Here is a 23,543-nt window from a genome sequence, read left to right on the forward strand (position 1 = left end):
GTGCCAGGGTCTGCGGGAGGCAGGGTAGGGAGGGGAGTGGCTGCGGGTGGTCCAGGGGCTGTTTCTGAGGTGACAAGATTCTCCCAGAACTAGTGGTGATGGGCGCATGGCTCTGCAGAAATTCTAAAAACCAGAGAACCCTACGCTCTAAAACGGGTGAATACAATGGCACGTGAACGGAATCGATAAAGCTGTTGTTTTAAAAAATTAACGTCGCCTGTTTTTCCACTGGGAGGTTTGTTTGGTTTTGGTTTTTCACCCTTTTACCGTGGCTGCTAGAAAACCTCAATCTCTGTGGCCGGGACTGCCCCGCGGGGCTTGCTGGGCTCCCCGGCCATCCGGGCGCCCGTCCTGACCTCTGCCTCTCCGACCCTCTCGTTCTCCCAATCCGCCAGCCCGCTCCAAGTGGCCCCGTCCTTCGCGGCCGACTGGGACCCCGAGGTCAGCGGTCCTGGAACCCTGGCGCTCTCACCCGGCACACTGCCGCTCGGCTGCAGTCTGCAGGCCGCTACTGCTCTCAGGAGAGGAAGTGGGGCCGCCCTGGAACATTCCTCGGCCAGGCAGCCGTTCCCTGGGGCCCACGACTGACGTCCCCACGGCCGCCCGCCATCCCATCTTTCCAACAGCCTCTCCGCCTCCAGAGACCGCGGCTCCCCTGAGGCCCGTCCTCCCCCGAAACCAGAAGCCCCTCGGAGGAGACGCGCTCGAACGCGACCCCAGACCCGAGCCGGGAGGAGGGAGGAAAGGAGGTTCTGCTCCGGTTCCCGCGAGGCCGTCAGCGGCTGGCTGGGGGGGGGGGGGGGGGGGGGGGGGGGGGGGGTGGCACCGTGGAAAGTGGGGCTCCGTGCGCTCGGCAGCAGCACAGAAAACAGCCGCCCGCCGGGCCAGTCCTGCGGCAGCTTCCTGCTGTCCCCCTCAAACTGGGCCCAGAGCATGACCGTCGAAGCGTGGCTTTGAGACCACAGGATCACCACTGCCTGGGAACTCGTTAAAAGCGCAAATCCGAGGCACCTGGGTGGCTCAGTCGGTTGAGCAGCCAACTTCCGCTCAGGTCATGATCTCACAGCTCGTGAGTTCGAGCCCTGCGTCAGGCTCTGTGCTGACAGCTCGGAGCCTGGAGCCTGCTTCGGATTCTGTGTCTCCCTTTCTCTCTCTGCCCCAACCCACTTGCATTCTGTCTCTGTCTCTCTCTCTGAAAAATAAACAAACATTAAAAAATAATAATAATAATAAGGGCGCAAATCCTCAGAGCCAATCCCAGACCCTGGAATCAGAAATTCTGGGCATGGGGCCCTTAGATTCATGCTAAAGGCTGAGAACCAGTGGCCTGGGACTTACTTCTCCCGTCTTCCCGAGGACTCTGTCAACCTCCTATCTTCTCTGAGGTGCCCTGTGGCCTGAAAGCAAACAGTTGTGTTCGCAGCAGAGAACACGGAGAGGACGCAGCACACCGCCGCTCCCACCACCATCTCGGAGAGGCTGCTCGTGGGGCGCTGGGCACGGATTTAAAAAATTAATCCACAAGGAAGGAACACTGGTTAAAAGATAGGAAGTGCCCTGGAAAAATCTGCTTATCACCAATCTGGTTGGTTTAGTTCCTAACACTACGTGGGGGGCACGTATGGACTTCCTTCCAGAGAGTACATGTGAAGAGGTACCGAAGAGAGGAAGAGGTGGATGGGGGGGGGGGGGGGGGGGGGGGACTTCAGCTCCCGGAAATGGTAACACACATGCTCAGCAGGCAAGTCGAGGCTGCCATCAGTGCTGACGACACGACCGGCCCCAGCGAGGGTGGCGCCCTAACCTGGGTGGTCCTCTTCCGAAAACCCACCACGCTAGTCTAACCATGAGGAAAACATGGGACAGACTGCAACTGGGGAGACAGTCTACAAAACACCTGACCAGTCCTTCCTGACAACGGTAAGCTCACCAAAAACAAAGTCAGAGAAACTGTCAGTCCAGCGAGAGGAGAAACAGGGACTAAATGCAATGTGCTATCCAGACAGGGTCTAGGCACACGGAAAGGACACTGAGAAAAAGCTGAGGAAATCTGAACACACCATGGACTTTGGTTCAGAATATCGTATCGCCATTAAGTTCACTAACTTGACGAACGTACCGTACTAAAGCACGCTGTTATTAATGGAGGACACTACGTGTGCAGCATGAAAACTCTGTACCCTCTTCCCAACTTTTCTGTGAGTCCACAACTATCCTCAAATAAAGTTTATTTTTTAAAATGCTACAGGTTAAACTCTGGTCTTCAAATTCAAAAAAATGAATGCCTTTATTGATGCTTTAACTAGAGGTTTGGCCACACTGACCACGCAGCAAAGCCCCAATACCCCTCCACACACAACCACCGCCCTGCCCTCCCACCCCCAGTCTTCACAGTCAATAAGAATGAAAAACAGATGCATTTAAATACTTAGCTGAGAAGCAGACTTCTCTTCCTGTCCTACTTAGTGTTAATATACTCTGTAAGATCTGATTTTATCTCCTAATAACCCTTAGTTTTCTTGGACTTGGACAGAGAACAAGCACAGAGAAAAAGCAGAGTTTAGACAGGACTGCAGACAGTACGTTGAAAAGCCTCAGAAGAGAGAAACAGACCTCACGGACATCAGGAGGCCTGGGTCACAGAGAAAAACAAACCATAACTAGAGCCGAACTAAAATCTCATACCATTTAATATAAAAGCAAACAAACGTAAGTTCAAAATACACCAGCACTGGAAAAGTCACCAGCTTACGGCTCAGTCCCCAAGCTCATACTCGTAATAATAAATCGTTGATAAAAGATTTAATGATGTCCAGCCCACGTTGTTTAAGGAAACAGGGTGAAGTGTAATTTATTTTGGAACAATAATACATGCTACATCCTGGCACCCAGAATGTGGTCTCTAAATACAGTTTCCCACTACAAGGAACTAGGGCTCCTCAGGGGAAAAAAAAAAGACCAACTCCAGGCCTGGGACAGGAAGTGTACAGAACAAACCTGAAACACCTTGGCATCTACTGGGGTCGTGTCACAGGACTTAGCTTAGGAGTCTTAGAGGATACGGTGGGCCAAAGAGATCATTTGAACATCAAAGTACCACCGCTCCCCCCCAAGACACGTTCACTTCCTGATCCTCAGAACCTAAAATATTAACCTTATATGGCAAAAGACATGACTGAGGATCTTCAGGAGTTTGTGGATTACCCAGTGGGCCCCAAATGCAATCTATATGCACCTTTACAAGAAAGAAACGGGCATTGTGAGACACACAGAGGACCAGGCGACAGGACCACCAGGCAGGCATGGAGCCAGGTGGCCAGGGGATGCCAGCAGCCACCGGAAGGTGAAGAGACCAGACCTGACGCCCCCTAGAGCCTCTGGAGGGAGCGCAGCCCTGCCGACGCCTGATGCTCCGGCCCAGAGATACTGATCCAGGACTTCTGGCCTCCTCAACCGTGAGACCGTGAATTTCTGTTGTTGTAAGTCATCCCGTTTGTGGTGATTTGTTGGGGGAGCCGTAGTAAACTAATACAACCAACCAAAATAACGATAACGAAGTAAAACACAAATACACATTATTTAAGTCCACATACTCTTCATGCATGAAGGAAAAAAGAACCTGACTGCTCACCTTGGAAGGATTCTGGGCAACCATGTCGTTAGTTTGAAAACTCCCCAGGGTAAAGTATCACTCCTTTATCGCCCAAGTCCCACACACACTGTACCTTAAAGTAGCAAAACACACACGGAGAATTTTTCTTTATAGACGTAGACAGCTATTAATTACTGTTTACAAACCCTACTGAATGGAGAAATCTAGGAAATGATCATCAATGGCCTTACATCTCAAAAAGAGACAACCTGACACGACGTGCCCCCGACAGACGTACAGACTACTACTCTGAGACAGTCTTCAAAAAGGCAAAACGAGGGGCGCTTGGGTGGCTCAGTCGGTTGAGCACCCACTCCTGATTTTGAGTCAGGTCATGATCTCGGGGTACATGCGTTCAAGCTCAGAGTCTGCTTGGGATCCCCTCTCTCCCTCTCTCTCTGCTCCTCCCCTGCTGGTGTTCTCTGTCTCTTAAACTTAAAAACAAAAAAAAAAAAAAAGCAAAACGAAACCACCACACACACACACACAAGATAACAAAACCATGTAGCAAACCAAAAAACCCAGATCTATGACTTGAAAAATTTTTTAATGTTTCCTGTATTTTTTTTTAATGTTTTAATGGGGTTTTTTGAGACAGAGCACAAGTGGGAGAGGGGCAGAGAGAGAGAGAGAGACACACACACACAGAATCCAAAGCAGGCTCCAGGCTCTGAGCTGTCAGCACAGGGCCCAAACTCATGAACCACGAGATCATGACCTGATCCAAAGTCAGACACTTAACCAACAGAGCCACCCAGGCACCCCTGATTATGACTTTAGATCTAACTTCCAATTTAGAGGAAACACAGAAGGCAGAAGCATATGGAGAACACCAAAATATGGACACAATCAGCAAGTTCCAAGAGTGAATATAGCTACGGGATGGATTTCTTCAACAAATGAATTATAAGGGACAAAAAGAGACCAGACGCATCAACCGATTTTAAGAATGGCCCTTATTCTGGATCCTGATTTGAACAAATTCAACTTTTTAAACTGAGACAGAGGAAAAAATTTCAGCCATGACCCGCCTGTGCATTTGGTGATGAAGAATTATTGTGAACTGTTTTTAGTTTTTAGGTGTTATAATGGTACTGTAGCTATGTTTACATACATACCAAACTATTTCCAAATGAAATCGTGCATGCCTGAGATTTGCTATCCAAAAATCCAGGAGAGGAGGTAGAGAGAGGGTTCCAGAAAAAACAAGACTCGCTGCACACCGACAGTCATGACACGTGGACGAGTGGAGGGCAGGGGGTCTACCTACGCATCTTTTTACCTCTCAGGTGTTTACAACGTTCCAGAGAAAGGACTCGTAGGGTTATTTTTTTTTTTAAGTCTTGCCTCTTCTGTGTTGACAGCTTAAGTCTAAATTAGCTGAAAAATAATATGCTCATAAAACATCATTCCCCCACCATTCCAGATAATGGGGCTTTTATACACATTCACACACACAAGTCACAATGGAGAACTATTTAGTCAAAAAATTTAATTGTTTCTGGTTATTACCCATTCCTTTAATATAAAGTAGTAATTGGTTTCGAATCTTCTTAAGATTTATCATATGAGGGGGCGCCGAGGTGGCTCAGTCAGTTAAGCATCCAACTTTGGCTCAGGTCATAATCTCACGGCTCGTGGGTTTGAGCCCTGCGTCAGGGTCTGTGCTGACAGCTCAGAGCCTGAAGCCTGCTTCGGATTCTGTGTCTCCCTCTCTCTCTGCCCCTCCCCTGCTCACGCTCTCTCTCAAAAATGAATAAATGTTAAAAAAAATAATAATAAAAATAAAATATTTATCATGTATAGGGAAAAAGTCAAACCTTTCTTAGAATCCTGTTTTATCATACTGTAAATTCAAATTCCCTATGTACACAGTTCTTCATTCTAACACAGAAAACCTAAAATGTAGATGTAATTTCCGATCTGCCTACACTTGTGTTATAAAAAGGCCACCATCTAGCTACAAAATTGACATTGGAAGTTACTTATCAGAAAAAAGTTCTTCATAAATATATAAAAATACAGAGTTTATATTTTATTTATAAGGCAAGTTGAATGCGTTATTTATGAGCTTTTCAGAAACATCAAGGTCATACATAAGAGGGATCGAAACTTTGGTAAATAGCCAACGTGCCTACAAGTGCATAAAGAAAAGTAATTCTTATGTCCCTAGATGGTGACATGAGAAACCAACAGGTAAAACATTTCAAGCAGAGAGCACTGACCTTGATACTGGGGGGGCAAGGGGCGAAATGCTGACCTGCCAAGGCCCAGACAGACCTCCCTGTGACCACAGGTATTTAACACAGGAGATGAACACAGAGCATTCCCTCATCACATGAGTGGGAACTAGAATCAGGTGTTCAGACCACCTCCTAGGGCTTCTCTTTCATTGAGTCGCACTGGTCGCTTACATGCTGAAATACATTACTTACTTACAAATTACTTTCCCTTACAGTAAGAGCATCATACTGTCAGATTATTCTGTTCATCGTGTGCATAATTTTACGTCGGAATGGTAAAGGGGCATCCGAAAGCAGTTGGTCATAAACCAGTGATTCTCAACTGGAGGTGCCTCTGCTCCCCAGAGGGCATCTGGCGAGGTGGGAACCGTTTCTGGGCCTCACAGCACGGGGGAGGGGTCCCGGCACCCACTGGGCAGAGGCCACAGATGCCGCTACACCCTAGGGCATACAGGGCGGCCCTGCACAACAAAGAAGTATCCAGCCCGGAGGTCAAAAGTGACAAAGGCGAGCGATCTGCCATCAACTCACAAAGCGAGTGCCAGTCCAGACAACAGGTCAACGGTCCCTACTGTGCAGAGGCCCATCCAGATCGACAGCGGGTCCCCAAAGCTCCGTGGGCGTCCTCTCCGTGCTGCACCGACACTTACCGACACTTGCCATGTCACAGCAGAATGAAGTTTGATGGAAATACTGCACACGTGCAGGCAAGACCCAGCCATCCTACCAAAACTGTGCAAACACCGCGTATAAAACATCCATGGGATGGGGTGCCTCGGTGGCTCAGTCGGCTAACCGTCCGACTTCAGCTCAGGTCACGATCTCACGGTTCAGGGGTTCAAGCCCCATGTCGGGCTCTGTGCTGACGGCTCGGAGCCTGGAGCCTGCTTCAGATTCTGGGTCTGTCTGCCCCCTCCCCCGCTCATGCTCTGTCTCTGTCTCAAACATAATTAAAAACATTTTAAAAAAAATTAAAATATCCATGGGTATTTTTCAAAGTTTAAAAAACGTCTTTTAATGCAAGAAGACAGCGCATAAAGGAAATAATTTCATTTCTTGTCCCAAATTCAACCAGGTCACTCAGTAATAACCAAACAAAAAGGCTTTCCCTTTCTTAATCACCACACAAGAAATACTCTGGTGATGAGAATAAAGAGAAGGTTTCATCCACAAGTGTCTTTAAGGCTGTTGAAAGAGTGGACGTGGTCCACAGGCAGGTGACGTTTCCACCTGTACAGGTGACGCCCTCCCAACACCATCACTTGCTCTCCTTTGATCACTTTGCCAAACTAATTCAGACTGATGGCAACAAAGTTTCACACCCGAAAAAATACCTAGACTTGCTGGAGTAATGCCTACATATGAAAAGCTCTTAATGAACGATAAAGAGACAAACATGATCTAATGGTTAAAGGATAAAGATAGATCGTTTGCAAAAGCCGAACAGAAACCAAAGAAATGCAAATCTGAACAAGACTCCTGCTCACCAGCCAATTTTGGGGGGATTTTTTTTTTTTTTAAGACACCACTACTTAGTGCTGGCGTGCTCAGGCACTGCTGGTGGGAGCACAAAAGACTACAATCTTAAAGGATGGCGTAATTAACATTTTTTGTTTTCCATATTTTATGAGGCTTTAACATCATGGGGCCCCACTGCCAGGAAGGGACTGCCCCTCCCAGGGCTGGCTAATTCCTCTGGGTAATAATGCACCTATGAACATGCCTACCGCATGCAAACCAACTAATCCCAAGTCCACACTACAACTACCTCACTGATCTAACTCTTACACACCAAGCCGGTACTTCCCCCTGCCCTAAACCCCATGCACGGCCAGGTATCAGAAAACCAGAGACAACCCCCATAGACCAGAGCACTCTGACATCGTTCAAACCATACAATCCTAACCTTGTTCAATCTCGCCTACTCTGTCCCACCTGTTCCCTTCCACGGAGACAATGAAGGCTACAGGCCATGCTTTCCCCGTGCTCCTTCTGCCTATGTGACCTGGCCTTTCTCCATGGGACCCTGCAAGACACAGCATGCCTCCCTCTTGGCGACTGTAAGTAATAAACTCTTCTTTCAAAGGCAGTTGTCTCTGTATCTGTCACCTTACTGTACCTGATTAAAACAAATCCAGGGTCTATTTCAAGACAGGTGATTATGTGGTAGTCAACAACAAGTCTTAAAAGCTGGGTACGCCTGGGTGGCTCAGTCGGTTAAGCGTCTGACTTTGGCTCAGATCATGATCTCACGGTTCATGGGTTTGGGCCCCACATCGGGCTCTGTGCTGACAGCTCGGAACCTGGAGCCTGCTTCAGATTCTGTGTCTCCATCCCCCTCTCTGCCCCTCTCTGGCTCACGCTCTGTCTCTATCTCAACACTAAACAAACATTTAAAAAAAAAGTCTTAAAAGTCTGTATATTCTTTAATCAAGCAATGTCACTAACAAGAATTTATCCTAAAAGAGTAATCATAGATACTAATTGCAACAATGTTGACTGTCTAACAATAGAAAAATGACCAAAAAGATTACAAAGGAGCTTTACAATTTCAAGATGAAACCTCACAGAAAACAAAACAAATTCTATCAAATCTATAGGGAATAAATATTTCCTACATTATTTAAACTTTCCTCAGTATAGTAAAAGATACAATATTTCCCAGTTTATTTTACCAGGCTTGGATAATCAAGACACCAAAACCTAAGGTAGTTCCAAAATGGAAACACAGGCCAACTGCACTTACGAATATAATTGCAAAACAGTTAAAACATTAGCAAATCGAATCTAGATGAACACTAGTTAGAACAACCAACTTGAGTTTATCCCAAGTATACAAAAATTTGTCCAACATTAAGAAATACTTTAATATTATGAAACAGATCAAAAAGGCCTGAAACAAAAACGTCCGATATAAGGATGATCCATGTGCCTTAAGGAGAGGATCCAACCAACATAATAAAGGAAATACTAAAAGACCTAAAGGAATAAATACTCCCAAGGGGCAATCAGAACTGAATCTGCAGGGGCACCTGGGTGGCTCAGACAACTGAGCGTCTGACTCTGGATTTCGGCTCAGGTCATGATCTCCCAGTTGGCAGGATCCAGCCTCACAGCGAGCTCTGCACTATCAGCACAGAGTCGGCTTGGGATTCTCTCTTCCTCTCTGCCCCTCCCCTGCTTGCGTGCATGCTCTCTCTCTCCCTCTCAAAATAAACAAGCAGGTTCACATGGGAGGAAAGGAAAAGAAGAAACCTGGACCATCGCCATCCTCGAGCAGTTGAACCTGCCCTGGACTGCTTTCTTTACTTCTGAACTTGCTACACACGCACACAAACACACAAACACACAAACACAAACTGAATCCTTTACTTGTGTAAGCCACTAGAGATTGGATTTCCAATTGCTCTGAGAGAAGTATTCCTAACACACAAGAATACATCAAAATGTATATGTATCAAAAGTACATATTTTAAAAGTACAAATTTTAAATGTACACAACCTTTGAAACAACTACAGATTTACTGACGGAAATATCTGCACAAATGTTTAGAAACGTATGTGTCAGGAAGTTTACTACAGTGCTATCTGTAATAGAAAAAAATTGAAAACTTAAATATTCATGGAGAATATTACACATATTAGGGAATCCATACAATGTAATACTACACAGTCATTAAAAATAACACTATTTAAGGAGCACCTGGGGGGCTCAGTCAGTTAAGCATCCGACTTCAGCTCAGGTCATGATCTTGTGGTTCATGAGTTTCAGCCTCCTGTCCGGCTCTGTGCTGACAGCTCAGAGCCTGGAGCCTGCTTTAGATTCTGTGTCTCCCTCTGTCTCTGCATTTCCCACTCACGCTCTCTCTTTCTCTCTCTCAAAAAAATAAATAAACATAAAAAAAAAAGATTATTGAATAGATCATGAACATTTCCTCCTGTAAGTGGGAAGAGTATCCTATAAAAATACTATTATATCGAGGCGCCTGGGTGGCTCAGTCAGTTGAGCATCACTTTGGCTCAGGTCATGATCTCACACTTCGTGAGTTCGTGCCCTGCATCGGGCTCTGCTGACAGCTCAGAGCCTGGAGCCTGCTTTGGATTCTGTGTCTCCCTCTCTCTCTGCCCCTTGCCAGCTCACACTCTGTCTCTCTGTTTCAAAAATAAATAAATAAACATTAAAAAAAATTTTAAGGGGGCGCCTGGGTGGCTTGGTCGGTTAAGCGTCCGACTTCGGCTCAGGTCATGATCTCATGGTCCGTGAGTTCAAGCCCCGCGTCGGGCTCTGTGCTGACAGCTCAGAGCCTGGAGCCTGTTTCAGATTCTGTGTCTCCCTCTCTCTGACCCTCCCCCATTCATGCTCTGTCTGTCTCTGTCTCAAAAATAAATAAACGTTAAAAAAAATTTTTTTTTCAATTTTAAGAATCTGAAGGAGTAATAATATACTTAATGCATTTAAAGTCTCATAAGGCACTTTAATTGTAAAGATTTTTGTTGGAGATATCTTTACTTTTTAAACTCAATCAATGAGCTTTTCTCTACAGGCCTTTTATGGGGGGGGCAGGAAAGGGGAGCATGGTGGGCAGACTTAATGTGATCATTCCAAATTTTATCTGAATTAATAAATACCAAAGAGTAGCGGGGGAAAACTTGAGAAGATGAACAATGAGGGGTTCCTGGCTCTTAAAATACTAAAACGTTAGAAAAGTATAGGTACAGCAATTGTTATTGCAATTAGGTACAATTGTTATTGCAAATAGGTACAGCAATATTGTTATGGTATTACACCGGAATAGATAAATTAATAGAACAAAATACAATCCAGAAATGGACTCAAGTATTCCTGGATAGTTAGCATATAATAAACAGTGGCATTTCAAAATCAATGGAGAGAAATGGATTAATCACCACATGGTACAAGAAGTTCTGGTTAGCCATTTGAAAATAAATTGTAGGAGCTGGATTCGTATCTCAGTCCTTACATCAAAATAACTCCCAAGGTGATCAAATATTTAAAAGCAAATACTAGACCACAAAGAGGTAGAAGTAAATCCAGAAGCTATAAAGGAAAACACTTTTAATTCACATAAAAATTAAAATACTTCCATTTGCCAAAACATCTCAAAATTAAAAAACAAACTGGGGGAGGGGCATCTGGGTGGCTCAGTCAGTTGAGCGTCCGACTTCAGCTCAGGTCATGATCTCCCAGCTTGTGAGTTCGAGCCCCGTGTCGGGCTCTGTGCTGACAGCTCGGAGCCTGGGGCCTGCTTCAGATTCTGTGTCTCCCCCTCTCTCTGCCCCTCCCCCACTCGTGCTCTGTCTCTCTCTCTCTCTCAAGAATAAACATTAAAAAAATTTTTTGAATTTAAAAAAACTGGGGGAAATTTCTGCTGCACCTGCTACACACGGGACAAAGAAGTCAACTCCCCCCTATGCAAAGAACTTAATTTGTTAAATTAAGGAGCTAGACATTCTCTCTCATGCCCTGACGGGGAGCCTGTAAACTGTCGAACCTTTTTGAAAGAGAATTTGGATTTGTCATTAAATTTTTAAATGTGCACATTCTCTGACTCAGTAATTCCAGTTCGAGGAATTTATACCACAAAAAACACTCACATGAGTGTGCAAAAACAGGTACAAGAATATTCACTGCAGCATTACTGTAATGGCACAAGTATTTCTCAATGGGAACTTAATTTAAAAAATCATAATCCATCTATATTGTGTAACCACAAAAATTAATACCTATTTAAAAATCGATGACATAATCTATATCAAAAACAAAGTGAAGCTTGCGAATGGCATAGGCAGCACGATCCCACTTTTAAATCATCAGAATGAGTACAATTTTTAAAAACTGGGAAAGACATATACCAGGCCTCTAACAGTGCTTACCTGAGGGATGAGCTTATATGGACTTTTCCTCTCATGTTAGATATTACGAATTATTTTACCACGAACATTTATTATTTCCAATGCAAAAATTTCTTCTTCTTATTTTTATTTTAGAGAGAGCATGCAAGCAGGGGAGGGGCAGAGGAGGAGAAAGAGAATCTCAAGCAGGCTCCACGCTCAGTGCAGAGCCCAATGCAGGGCTTGATCCCAGGACCCTGGGGATCACGACCTGAGCCAAAATCAAGAGTCAGGTGCTCAACCGACTGAGCCACCCAGGTGCCACCGCCAAGTTTTTAATTAAGAAATTTAGGGCGCCTGGGTGGTTCAGGCGATTGAGCACCCGACTGTTGATTTTTGGCTCGGGTCATGAGCTCACAGTCATGAGATCAGGTCCCTGCGGGGCTCCCCGTTGGGGGAACCTGTTTAAGATTCTCTCTCTCTCCCCCTCTCTCTCTCTCCTTCTGCCTCTCCCACCTTCAAAAAGATAAAAATTTTAAAAAAGGGGGACTCTCTTTGAAAAAAAGAAAAAAAAAATTTAGGAACACATAGCATGAAAGAATAGACAAATGTAGCAATGGAACAAACAGCACGAGAAACAGAGCCACACAAATACCGTCAACTGATCTGTGACAAAGAAGGAAAGACAGTTCAACAGAGAGGACAGTCTTTTCAACAAATAGCACTGGAACAGCTGGATAGCCACATCGAAAAAAAAAGAATCATCTAGATAGAGACCTTACAACCTTCACAAAAATTAACTCAAAATGAGTCACAGACCTAGATGTAAAATGCACAACTATAAAACTCCTAGAGCAAAACCACAGGAGAAAACCTAGATGACCTTGGGTACAGCAATGACTTTTCAGATTCAACACCAAAGGTAGAATCCATGAAAGAAATAATTGATAAGCTGGACTTCATTAATATTAAAAACTTCTGCTCTGCAAGAGACACTGTCAAGGAAGTGAGAACAAGCCACAGACTCAGAAAATACTTGCAAGAGACACATCTGATAAAGGACTGTTATCCAAAATATAAAAAGAAACCTTGAAACTCCACAGTTAAGAAAATGAACCATCTGATTAAAAGATGGGCCAAAATTCACCTGGGTGGCTCAGTCGGTTAAGCGTCCGACTTCGGCTCAGGTCGTGATCTCACGGTTATGGGTTCAAGCCCTGCGTCGAGCTCTGTGCTAACAGCTCAGAGCCCGGAGCCTGCTTTGGATTCTGTGTCTCCCTCTCTCTCTGCCCCTCCCCCCACTCATGCTCACGCGCTCTCTCTCTCTCTCTCTCTCTCTCTCTCTCAAAGGTGAATAAATGCTAAAAAAAAATAAAAATTAAAAATAAGTAAGTAAAATTCTGAACAGACACCTCACAAACGATAGAGCGATGGCAAATAAACATACGAAAAGACGCTCAACATCACATCACCTGTCATTAGAAAACTGCAAATTAACACGAGACACCACTGCACACCTACTAGAACGGATAAAACCCCAAGCACAGACAACACCAAACGCTGCTGAGCGTGTAAAGCAATAGGAACTCTCACGCGTTCCTACTCTTACCGTACGGCCCAGCAATTGCACTCCTTGGTTTCACCCAAATGAGCTGAAAACTACATCCACGCAGAAATCTGCATTACACAGCTTTACTCATGATCGCCCAAATTTGGAAGCAACCACGACGTCCTTCCACGGTGAAGGGATAAACTGGAACATCCACACAGTGCAACAGCAATCGGTGCTGAAAAGCCACAAAAAGACATGGAGGCACCTTGAATGCATACTGCTATGTGAGAAGAGCCAATGTGGAGGATTCCAATTATATGACATTCTTGAAAAGGCAGAAGTATGGAAACAGTGGAAAAAAAGATCAGTGGTTGCCAAGGATTTAGGGGGAAAGAGGCATGAACGGGTGGGACACGGGATCCTTAGGGCAGCAAAAATGCGTACTGTAGACAACAGCCAATGGATACGGATCATCGCACGCGTCCAAACTCACAGGATGTCCAACACCAAGAGCGACCCCTGATATAAACGACAGACTCTGGGTGAGAACCATGTGCAGGTTCACCGACTGTAAGAAATGTACCACACGGAGGTGGAATGTTGGTGGCGGGGTGTCTGGCGGGGTACAGGGGATAAGGGACGGTTCTTTCTGCTCAACTTTGCTGCAAACCTGACACTTCTCCAAAGGGGCACCTGGATGGCTCAGTCGGTAGAGCATGTGACTCTCGATCTCGGGGTTACACAATCCAGCCCCACGTTGGGTGTAGCAATTACTTAAAAATAAAATCTTAGGGGCACCTGGGTGGCTCAGCTGGCTGAGCATCTGACTCTTGATTCCAGCTCAGGTCATGACCAGGGTGGTAGGATTGAGTCCCGCATCAGGCTCTGCCCTGAGCGTGGAGTCTGCTTCAGATTCATATTCATATTCTCTCTCTCTCTCTCTCTCTCTCTCTCTCTCTCCCTCCCTCCCTCCCTCCCTCCCTCCCTCCCCCTCCCCAGCTCATTCTCTCTAAATTTAAAAATAAACAAGAAGCTCCACTATGTGTTGTCAAAATGCTGTAAATGAATAAAAGCTCCATTATTGTTCAACGTGTTTTTTTTTTTTATTTATTTTTGGGACAGAGAGAGACAGAGCATGAACGGGGGAGGGGCAGAGAGAGAAGGAGACACAGAATAGGAAAGAGGCTCCAGGCTCCGAGCCATCAGCCCAGAGCCTGACGCGGGGCTCGAACTCATGGACCGCGAGATCGTGACCTGGCTGAAGTCGGACGCTTAACCGACTGCGCCACCCAGGCGCCCCAAAAGCTCCATTATTGTAATAGCACATTGTCCTTTGACTTTCTTGCAACGAAAACCTATAGCTCATGTGTATTCTATGGCAAACAGTGTGCTGGGGACAGCACCATCAGCCTGCCCTTTCCACATGGAGTCTGTATTCACCACCAGACTTCCAGTCCATAATGAAAGGAGCATTTCTATCGTGTTGTAATATTCGCAACACCATGCCCGCCATGCATTAAGCAGAAACAGTAAAATATTTATTTAAAGAATGAAAGTATTAAGGAAAATGGAATGATACTGGGAAAGTCTCATGCCTTTTACCTATAATCAAGTTACATCAATTATAGGATTCTGCTCAGGCGACACCATGAGGCATATCAACAGAATTCATTCTGCGTCAACGGAAGCAGTAACCAGAAGACAGCCCCACTCGCCCCCTAAAGTCCAGTGCCAGCTCTGCTACGAGGCAGGTCACATCCCTCTCTTTAGTCCTCACTTCCTGGTCTGTAACATTAGGGAAGACAACTAGCCGTTAGGACCCCTCGCAGGAAGACAGCTCTGTACCTACTACTCCCTACAGGCAAAACACATCCAGAGAACATCAGGCGCCACCACAAGTCATTACCAACGGACATCTGTCACAAAGATCAACAAAAGAATGTCAGGCATTACAAACGCACCAAAAAGAATAAAACACCTAAGGGCACCCGGGTAGCTCAGTCAGTTTGGCTCAGGTCATGATCTCGCGGTTCGTGGGTTCAAGCCCTGCGTCGGGCTCTGTGCTGACAGCTCAGAGCCTCTGATTCTGTGTCTCCCTCTCTCTCCCCCTCCCCCACTCATGCTCTGTCTCTCTGTGTCTCAGAAATAAACATTAAAAAAATTTTTAATAGGGGCGCCTGGGTGGCGCAGTCGGTTAAGCGTCCGACTTCAGCCAGGTCACGATCTCGCGGTCCATGAGTTCGAGCCCCGCGTCAGGCTCTGGGCTGACAGCTCGGAGCCTGGAGCCTCTTTCCTATTCTGTGTCTCCTTCTCTCTCTGCCCCTCCCCCGTTCATGCTCTGTCTCTCTCTGTCCCAAAAATAAATAAAAAAACGTTGAAAAAAAAATTTAAAAAAAAAAAAATTTTTTAATAAGTAAATAAATACTTTAAAAAAATTTTAAATAAGATACTTGGGAATAAACTCAATGAAAGAGGTGAAAGACCCCTATAAACTATAAAACACCGATGAAAGAAATTGAGGATGACATAAACAAATGGAAAGACATTCATGCTCATAGACTGGATGAATACCCTTAAAACGTCCATACTTCCTAAAGCAATCTACAGATTCAATGCAATGCCTATCAAAATACCAACAGCATTTTTCACAGAACTAGAATAATGCTGAAATTTGTATGGAATCACAAAAGACCCCAAACGGCCCAAGCAATCTTGAGAAAGAAAAGCAAAGCCAGAGACATCACAATCCCTACTTCAAGCTATACGACAAAGCTCTAGCATCAAAACAGTATGGTCCTGGCACAGAAACAGACACACAGGTCAAGGGAACAGAGAGCCCAGAAATAAACCCATGCTTGTATGGTCAATTAATCTATGAAAGAAGAGGCAAGAATATACAATGGGGAAAAGACAGTCTCTTCAATAAATGGTGTTGGGAAAACTGGACACCCACACACGAAAGAATGAAACTGGACCATTTTCTTACACCATACACAAAAATAAACTCAAAACGGATTAAAGACTTAAATGTGAGACCTGAAGTCATAAAAATCCTGGAAGAGACTACAAGCAGTAATTTCCCTGACATCAGACATGGCAACATTTTTCTAGCTGTGTCTCCGGAACCAAGGGAAACAAAAGCAAAAACCATTAGGAGTACACCAAAATAAAAAGCTTTTGCACAGCAAAGGAAACCAACAAAACAAAAAGGCAACCTAGTGAACGGGAGGAGATACTTGCAAATGATATATCCAATAAGGGTTACTATCTAAAATACATAAAGAACTTCTACAACTTACCACCAAAAGAACAAACAATTCAATTAAAAAATGGGCAGAGGGGCACCTGGGCGGCTCTGTTGGTTAAGTATCCAACTCTTGATTTTGGCTCAGGTCATGACCTCACGGTTTGTGAGACAGGGCCCCATGTCAGGCTCCACACTGTCAGTGTGGAGCCTGCTTTGGATTCTCTCTCCCCCCCTCTCTCTGCTCCTCGTCCACTCTCTCTCTCTCGAAATAAACTTACAAAAAGGGGAAAAAAAGGGAGGGGGGCAGAAGACCTGAATAGACATTTCTCCAAAGAAGACATCCAGATGGCCAAAAGACACATGAAAAGATGTTCACCATCACTAATATTAGGGAATGCAAATCAAAACCAAATGAGCTATCACCTTACAGCTGCCAGAACGGCTAGAATCAAAAAGACAAGAAATAACAAGTGTTGACAACAATGTAGAGAAAAAAGAACCTCCTGCCCTGTCGGTGGGAATGCAAACTAGTGCAGCCGCTCTGAAAAACAGAATGGAGGCTCCTCAACTAATTAAAAATAGAAATATCATATCATCCAGTAATCCCTGTACTGGCTATACACCCTAAGAGAACAAAAACACTAATTCAAAAGCATATGTGTACCCCTATGCTTCCTGCAGCATTATTTACAATACCTAAAATATGGAAGCGGCCCAAGTGTGTTCACTGACAGATGGACAGATAAAGATGTAGCACATATGCGTGTGTGTACACACACACACACACACACACACACAAAATGGAATTTTAAGGAGCCATAAAAAAGAACGGGCTCTTGCCATTTGTGACAATATGGATGGACCCAGAAGGTATTGTGCTAAGTGAAATAAGTCAGAGAAAAACAAATACGGTATGATTCCACTTATATGTAAAATCCTAAAAAACAAATGACTAAAGTAACAAAAAGCAGAGACCAACCCATGAATGAGAACTAATGGCTGCCAGACGGGCTGGGGGCAAAATGGGTGGAGGGCAGAGGGAGGCCCAGGCTTCCAGGAATGGAATGAATAAGCCATGGGGACAAGAGTTTCAGCGTGGGCACAGTCAGTGGTGCTGCAAAAGTGTCATGTGGTGACCGATGGGATCGCTTGTGCTCATAGCATCATGTACAGACCTACCAGATCCCCGTGCTGGACCCCGATCTAATGTAACACTGTGTACTAACCACACTTCCATTTTTTTTTTTTACAAAAAAATTCTGTAAAGACACCTTCGGGTGCCTGAAAGGCAACGCAAGTTTAGGCTGATACAATTGGGGGGGGGGGGGGGGGGAACCTCAGGTTATCGAATGAGGAAAAAGAACAAAGATACCTCCCTGCAGACCTCTTCTTGTTGGTGGTAGCAGCTTCGTCTCTGATCCAACAGAGAAGGACCTTCTACCGCTAGGCCCCTCAGTTCACATTAGCGGCCCCCACCCCCGCCCACTCCCTCAGATCAGAATCCTTGAGAGGAGAACTGTGGCTCTCGAATTCATTTCTGTAACCGCCCCCGCACATTACCTGCCACAGCTGTATCACACAAATATGTTTACTAAATACTCCCCTGAAGACGAAACTCAATTTAATGATTATACCAAAAACGCACATCAAATTTCACTGCATAAAGACCTAGTGTAAGATGTAGTCCCAAGATTTTAGAAAGCAGAACCCTTAAGATTCAAAGGCAGTTCTGTCCACAGGGAGCCAGGTAAGACACCCAAATTAAAGAATATCACACAATCCTGGACTAGTGTGTGTGGGGATGTTGGAGTATTAAGACAGTGGGGCTCACTCAGAGCTTCCGTGTTTTGGTGGATCAAGTACCTGCAAGTTTAGTAGTTGGGAGACTTAGGAAGTTATAACAAACAAACAAATTTATGAATTAGTGAATAATGGATGTTAAAAAAAATTGGAAGAAAAATAAAATTAGATCCCTATGTCACATCAAAAATAAGTTCCAGATGCAGGTGGCTTCCCCCGGCAAGCCAGAAGTGCATTTCCAGTAAGTCCTGCAGACGTGGCCTCCCAGAGGGCCAACAGAGTCTGGATCTGAGTTCTGGGAGTGGCCTCTTAAAGATTTATTCCTTCCCTGGGTGCTCTGCCTCAGCCCAGAGGCACTGACTGCTCCACACACCTGCTATTCCTATATTCTTTACAATTTTCTTTTGCTCTTAGGTATTCTCCTATTACTTAATAATTCTTTTTTTAATTTTTTTTTTAACGTTTATTTATTTCGGGGACCGAGAGAGACAGAGCACGAACAGGGGAGGGGCAGAGAGAGAGGGAGACACAGAATCGGAAGCAGGCTCCAGGCTCTGAGCCATCAGCCCAGAGCCCGACGCGGGGCTCGAACTCGCGGACCGCGAGATCGTGACCTGAGCTGAAGTTGGACGCTTAACCAACTGAGCCACCCAGGCGCCCCTACTTAATAATTCTTTACACTAAGCCTCATCACCTTCTTCCTAGATGAATGCCTCCCTTTACTGCCCATCTAGCAGCCTGAGAGGTTTTTTAAAACCTAAGTCGTATCACATCACTCGTCTGCTCCAAACTTTCAATGGTCCCCATCGTGAAAACCAATCAATGCTTCGAGGGCCTACAAGATGTGCCTCCACCCCATGACCTCATGTCCTGGGCTCTCCTCTCCCCTCCTCCCCCACCCCCACCCCCACCCCCCCCCATAACTTCATTCTGGCCACACCGACCTCCAGGCCCTTCCCCAGACATGCCAGACACACCCTTCCTCAAGGCATTGGCAAGAACTGGTCCCTCTGTCTGGAACCCTCTTCCTCCAGACAGCCTCACAGCTGACACCTCTACCTCCTTCAAGTCTCTGCTCCAACATCATCTCCTCAATAAGGCTCCGACCACCCTATTTGAAACCCACCCATCCCCCTTCCTTTCACACTACTTTTTTTCTTCCACAGCATTTACCACCTGACCATCCATACTATTCTCTTACATCTGTTCAGTATCTGTCTCCCCACACTAAGACAGGGTCAGTTATGAGCGGTGTTGCCCACTAATGATTCCAAATACCCGGAACTGTGCCTGGCAAGTACCACACACTCGTATTTGTGGAATACCGAGTTTTAAACTGGTCTGTGGGATCAGCTAGTCAATGGGCCTCTGATTCACTGCCAAGGAGCAGGGACTGGTCTGGTTTTGTTCACCACTGAATTTCCTAGAACCTAATGCAGAGCTCAGCAAAAGCCAGGCACGCAAACATGTGTTAACTGAAGAATATCCTCTCTTTTCACCTATCAGAAGATACACACTTAAAATGACGGCGGCCTTCCCCAGGGCTGGTAAGAGTGTAAAGGAAACCCAACCTCTCACATTGCTGGCAGGCGTGTAAATGACGCCTTTTGGAGAGCAAGCTAGCAATAGCCATCAAAATTTAAACCACTCAGAGTTCCTAGCCTCGAATTCAGTAACCTTACAGAAGTAAAAGAGCACCTGAAAACCAGGTACAAGATTATCGACCGCAGCACCGTTTATAAACTAATGAAAAACCTGAAAGCTATCTACTTGTCCATCAGTAGAAAAACCGGCAAATAACTCATGCACAGTACACGCATGGGACGAAACACTCCCGAACAAGAGTGAGGCAGATCCAGGACGCTGACCCCAGAAAGCAGTCTGTGATCCAGTGAACCGACCAGAGGGCCCAGGCATCAGATGGGCTGGATTTGAATCCGCCCCCACCCCTCTCCCCGCCACATCCTAGCTATAGGTAACTCCAGGCACTTTTCACTTCTTTGTGCTTCAGTTTCCTCACCAAACATTATAGCAGCAGTAGCCACCTCCCTGGTAGGAAGATCTCCTGAGATAAAGCACTCAGTACTTACAGCACAGGACACAGCCACAGAACCATCTACAAATACATTTTAAATACAGCTAACATTTATTAAGTGAGACAGACAAGTTGCAGACCTATATATGGACAGCCTGTCCACCTCAGTGGCAAATTTAGCATGTCTGTGTAACTACAGGAAAAAAGTCAAGAAGGAAAAACAATAGTGGTGACTTCTGGGAGATGGGAGGAGACCTAGTTTTTCTTAATACGCATACTTTTTTAATGGAGGAATTTTACAAGGCAGGGTTTTTAAATAAAAAATCAGAGCAAATGCACCTACGATGTAGTTTAACTTCGATTTTAAAATACTAAAATTTGAAAATGTGTACATTGTATATAGTCTTTGAATTCTCGAGATAAAATGGGATAATTAAATGTACATGGAATTTCTTTGGCTACTAAAATCACCTTGATTCTAAGTGAATAAACTAAGATGCACCAGCAAAAAAAAAACCAAAATACTTTTTCAATAAATTTACAAGGAATTAAAAAGCTTTTAAAAAGTTACATTTCATCCTATGAATTTACACATAAATCAGTTATTTTCTTCATCTACTGTATTCTCATGGAAACCAAAGATCTGTCAACAAATGAAAACAAACAGTGTCAACCAAAAGACAGCTGTTTCTAAAATGAGACAGGCAAGATTAAAGTAAAAAACTAAACAGTGATCTTTTACTGGCAATTCAACACAGAAGAATTCTGCATGTATTTTTAAAACTCAGCAGGGCTAAGACATTCGAGTGTGCCGAAAGCTAACGTGTTAAGAAGTGACCTATATTAAGTTCGGCCAAAGAGAAAAATTAAATCCCCAAGATGAACTTCTAAGAAGACGCTGACACAAAGCACTCGAAAATACTGAATTCTCTCTCCTTCTGCACACAGTGGCTGTGGCTGCTCACTTACCACACTAATTGAAAATAAATATGGCAATCTACACAGACTAAATCCCATCCCAGAGTCACAGGATTTGAAAAACAGGGAATAAACCTGTACTAAGAATAGCAAGGATACAAGACTTCCTAGAGCTAATTTTTCCTACCCTCCTTCAAGTGCTTAGTCATTTCTGCCTATTTACAAGGAAGACCATTTCCCATCTTTAAAAGAGGAGAGAATTTTTATTCCAGGCAGTGGTGTCACCTGAGCTGCCCCAGACATTTATTTCCATGCAACTCCAGGGAAGGTTGCGGCCAGCTAAGCATACCTACCCCTCCAGATCAGAACCAGAAGCGACTGGAGCTCTCGGTATTCCGCCTCCGTCAGCAGTAACAAAGAGGGGTTTGTGGAAAAGCAAAGTTTTCCTCCCTGACACCAAATGCAAAAGGTGAGAAGTGCGGCCTGACCACACGGCAGCTTGCCTCCCGGGTGCGAGAGCCCACCAGAGATCCCTCCCGTCTCTCCCACGGAAACGGAATGCACAGCAACTCCATAGGCAACTAACAAAACCTAACACCAAAGGCCAACAGGCTCTAGAGCACACTTCCAAGAGAGCAGCTAGCCTTAAAATCTGATAACATTGTTTCGGGCTCCCCGAAGGCAAGAACAAAGACTCCGTTTTCCACGAACGAACCGGCTTTTTACAGAGACAACCCCAAGCAAAGGCAAAGTTTATTAAGCACCTACTGTGCGCCCAGCGCCACACGCCAGCATCACTGCTGACACGGAAACTGCTAGGCACACACGCCCACTGCAAGAACACACATGAAAGAACTTTCTCACCTAGACACTTGGCCAAGGGCCAAGCACACGGTCTCCAAACACAACTCCAGGCGGTAAACCCCGGGACGAGGTGGTCGAGCTCTGAAGTCTTGAGCTCAGCCCACGTCCCAGAAGATCAGGAAGGGCTCTGACAACCCAGCTTGGATGACCTAGGATTTGGGGGGGGGGGGGGGGGGGGGGATCTCTCTCCTTCCAAGAGGGCAAGGGCTATGCAGACCCGTTTCCCCGACTCGCACATTCCAACACCACCGTCCTCATTATTCCCGAATGCCCCCGCAAGGATGCTGCTGGCCTGGCGCACACGCAGGTGGCCGTCTTCGCGGGGAAAGTGCAAAGGCACGCGTTGGCCTCTCTTGATGAGCAAGCCGAAGGTCAAAGAGGCTAAATGTGCCCAGACCCGTCGGGGAGGGGGGGGGGGGGGGGGGGGGGTGGGCTGGGGGGGAGGGGAAGAGGAGGGTCCGGGTCCTGCAGACCCCCAGGTCCCCGGCACTTACCATCAGGCCGCACCGCCCCTCCGGGAACGCCACCCGGCCCCCGGCGGGGGCGCGCGCGGGGAGGGCCCTGAGCCGGGCGTCCCGTCGGCTCCCGCAGCCCAGGCCCCGCCGGCCGCAGCCTCCCCGCCGCGCGGCCCACGTGCCGGGCCTCCCCGCGCGCGCGCGCCCCCGCCGCCCCCGCCGCCCCCGCGGCCCCCGCGCGCGCGCCCGCCTCGCCCCGCGGGGCCCCGGGCCCGCGCGCGCCCCCCGCCGCCCGAGTCCCCCCGCGCCGCGGGGCAGGCCGCGCCCGCCGCGCCGGCCATGGTGGGCGCCTCACCGTCGGGCTGAGGAGCCGGGCCCGGCTGCGCCATGGCCGGGCGGCGGCCTCGGGGAGCGGGGCGGGCGGCCGGCCGGCGTCCCGGGCTCCCGCGGGGCTCAGCTGGCGGAGGAGGCGTCGACCGAGCCGCCGCCGCCGCCGCCCAGGGAGGAACCGCTAAGGCTGGAGCCGCCGGCGCCGCCACAGCCGCGGGCAGAGACGGACCCGAGCGCCGACCTCCGCCTCCTCATCCTGACAGCGGGAAATAAGCAGTGCGCAGGCGCGGGAGGGACGGGCGGCACGTGACGTCGCCCGAGGGGAGGGGCGGGGCCTCGCGCGGTGGAGCAGGCGGCGCGGGGCGGGCGGGAGGAGGGAGGAGGGCTAGAGGGGCGCAGAAAGGATGGAGGGACCGAGGGGCCGTGGGGCTGTGGAGGGGAGGGGGGGTGCTCGCAGTCCGCCGCCCCAGCACAGACGAAAGGCCGAGCGAGGAGGCCGGGTGGCCGAGTGAGTGCAAATCCAGCCTCTACCCCTTGTAGCTGTGTGACCTTGGGCGAGTCACTTCACCTCCCTGAACCTCACAAGGGCTCATC

General features: G+C 46.8%; 1 protein-coding gene across 3 annotated transcripts in view; it reads right to left on the bottom strand.

Moving 5' to 3' along the window:
* RABEP1 (rabaptin, RAB GTPase binding effector protein 1) overlaps nucleotides 1-23,033 on the bottom strand; it is a 102,074-nt gene extending 79,041 nt beyond the window's left edge. For 2 of the 3 annotated variants that reach the window (XM_042915157.1, XM_042915158.1), the window contains exon 1: nucleotides 22,975-23,032. In XM_042915157.1, coding sequence (XP_042771091.1) covers nucleotides 22,975-23,008 — 34 coding nt within the window. In that variant the 5' untranslated portion in view covers nucleotides 23,009-23,032. Of the gene's footprint in view, nucleotides 1-22,974 lie in introns of all 3 variants that reach the window. The other variant, XM_042915160.1, reaches the window with a different exon arrangement.
* Between the last annotated feature and the right edge of the window lie 510 nt (nucleotides 23,034-23,543).

This window comes from Panthera leo, chromosome E1, assembly GCF_018350215.1.
Source record: "Panthera leo isolate Ple1 chromosome E1, P.leo_Ple1_pat1.1, whole genome shotgun sequence".
In the NCBI taxonomy this organism is placed as follows: Eukaryota; Metazoa; Chordata; class Mammalia; order Carnivora; family Felidae; genus Panthera; species Panthera leo.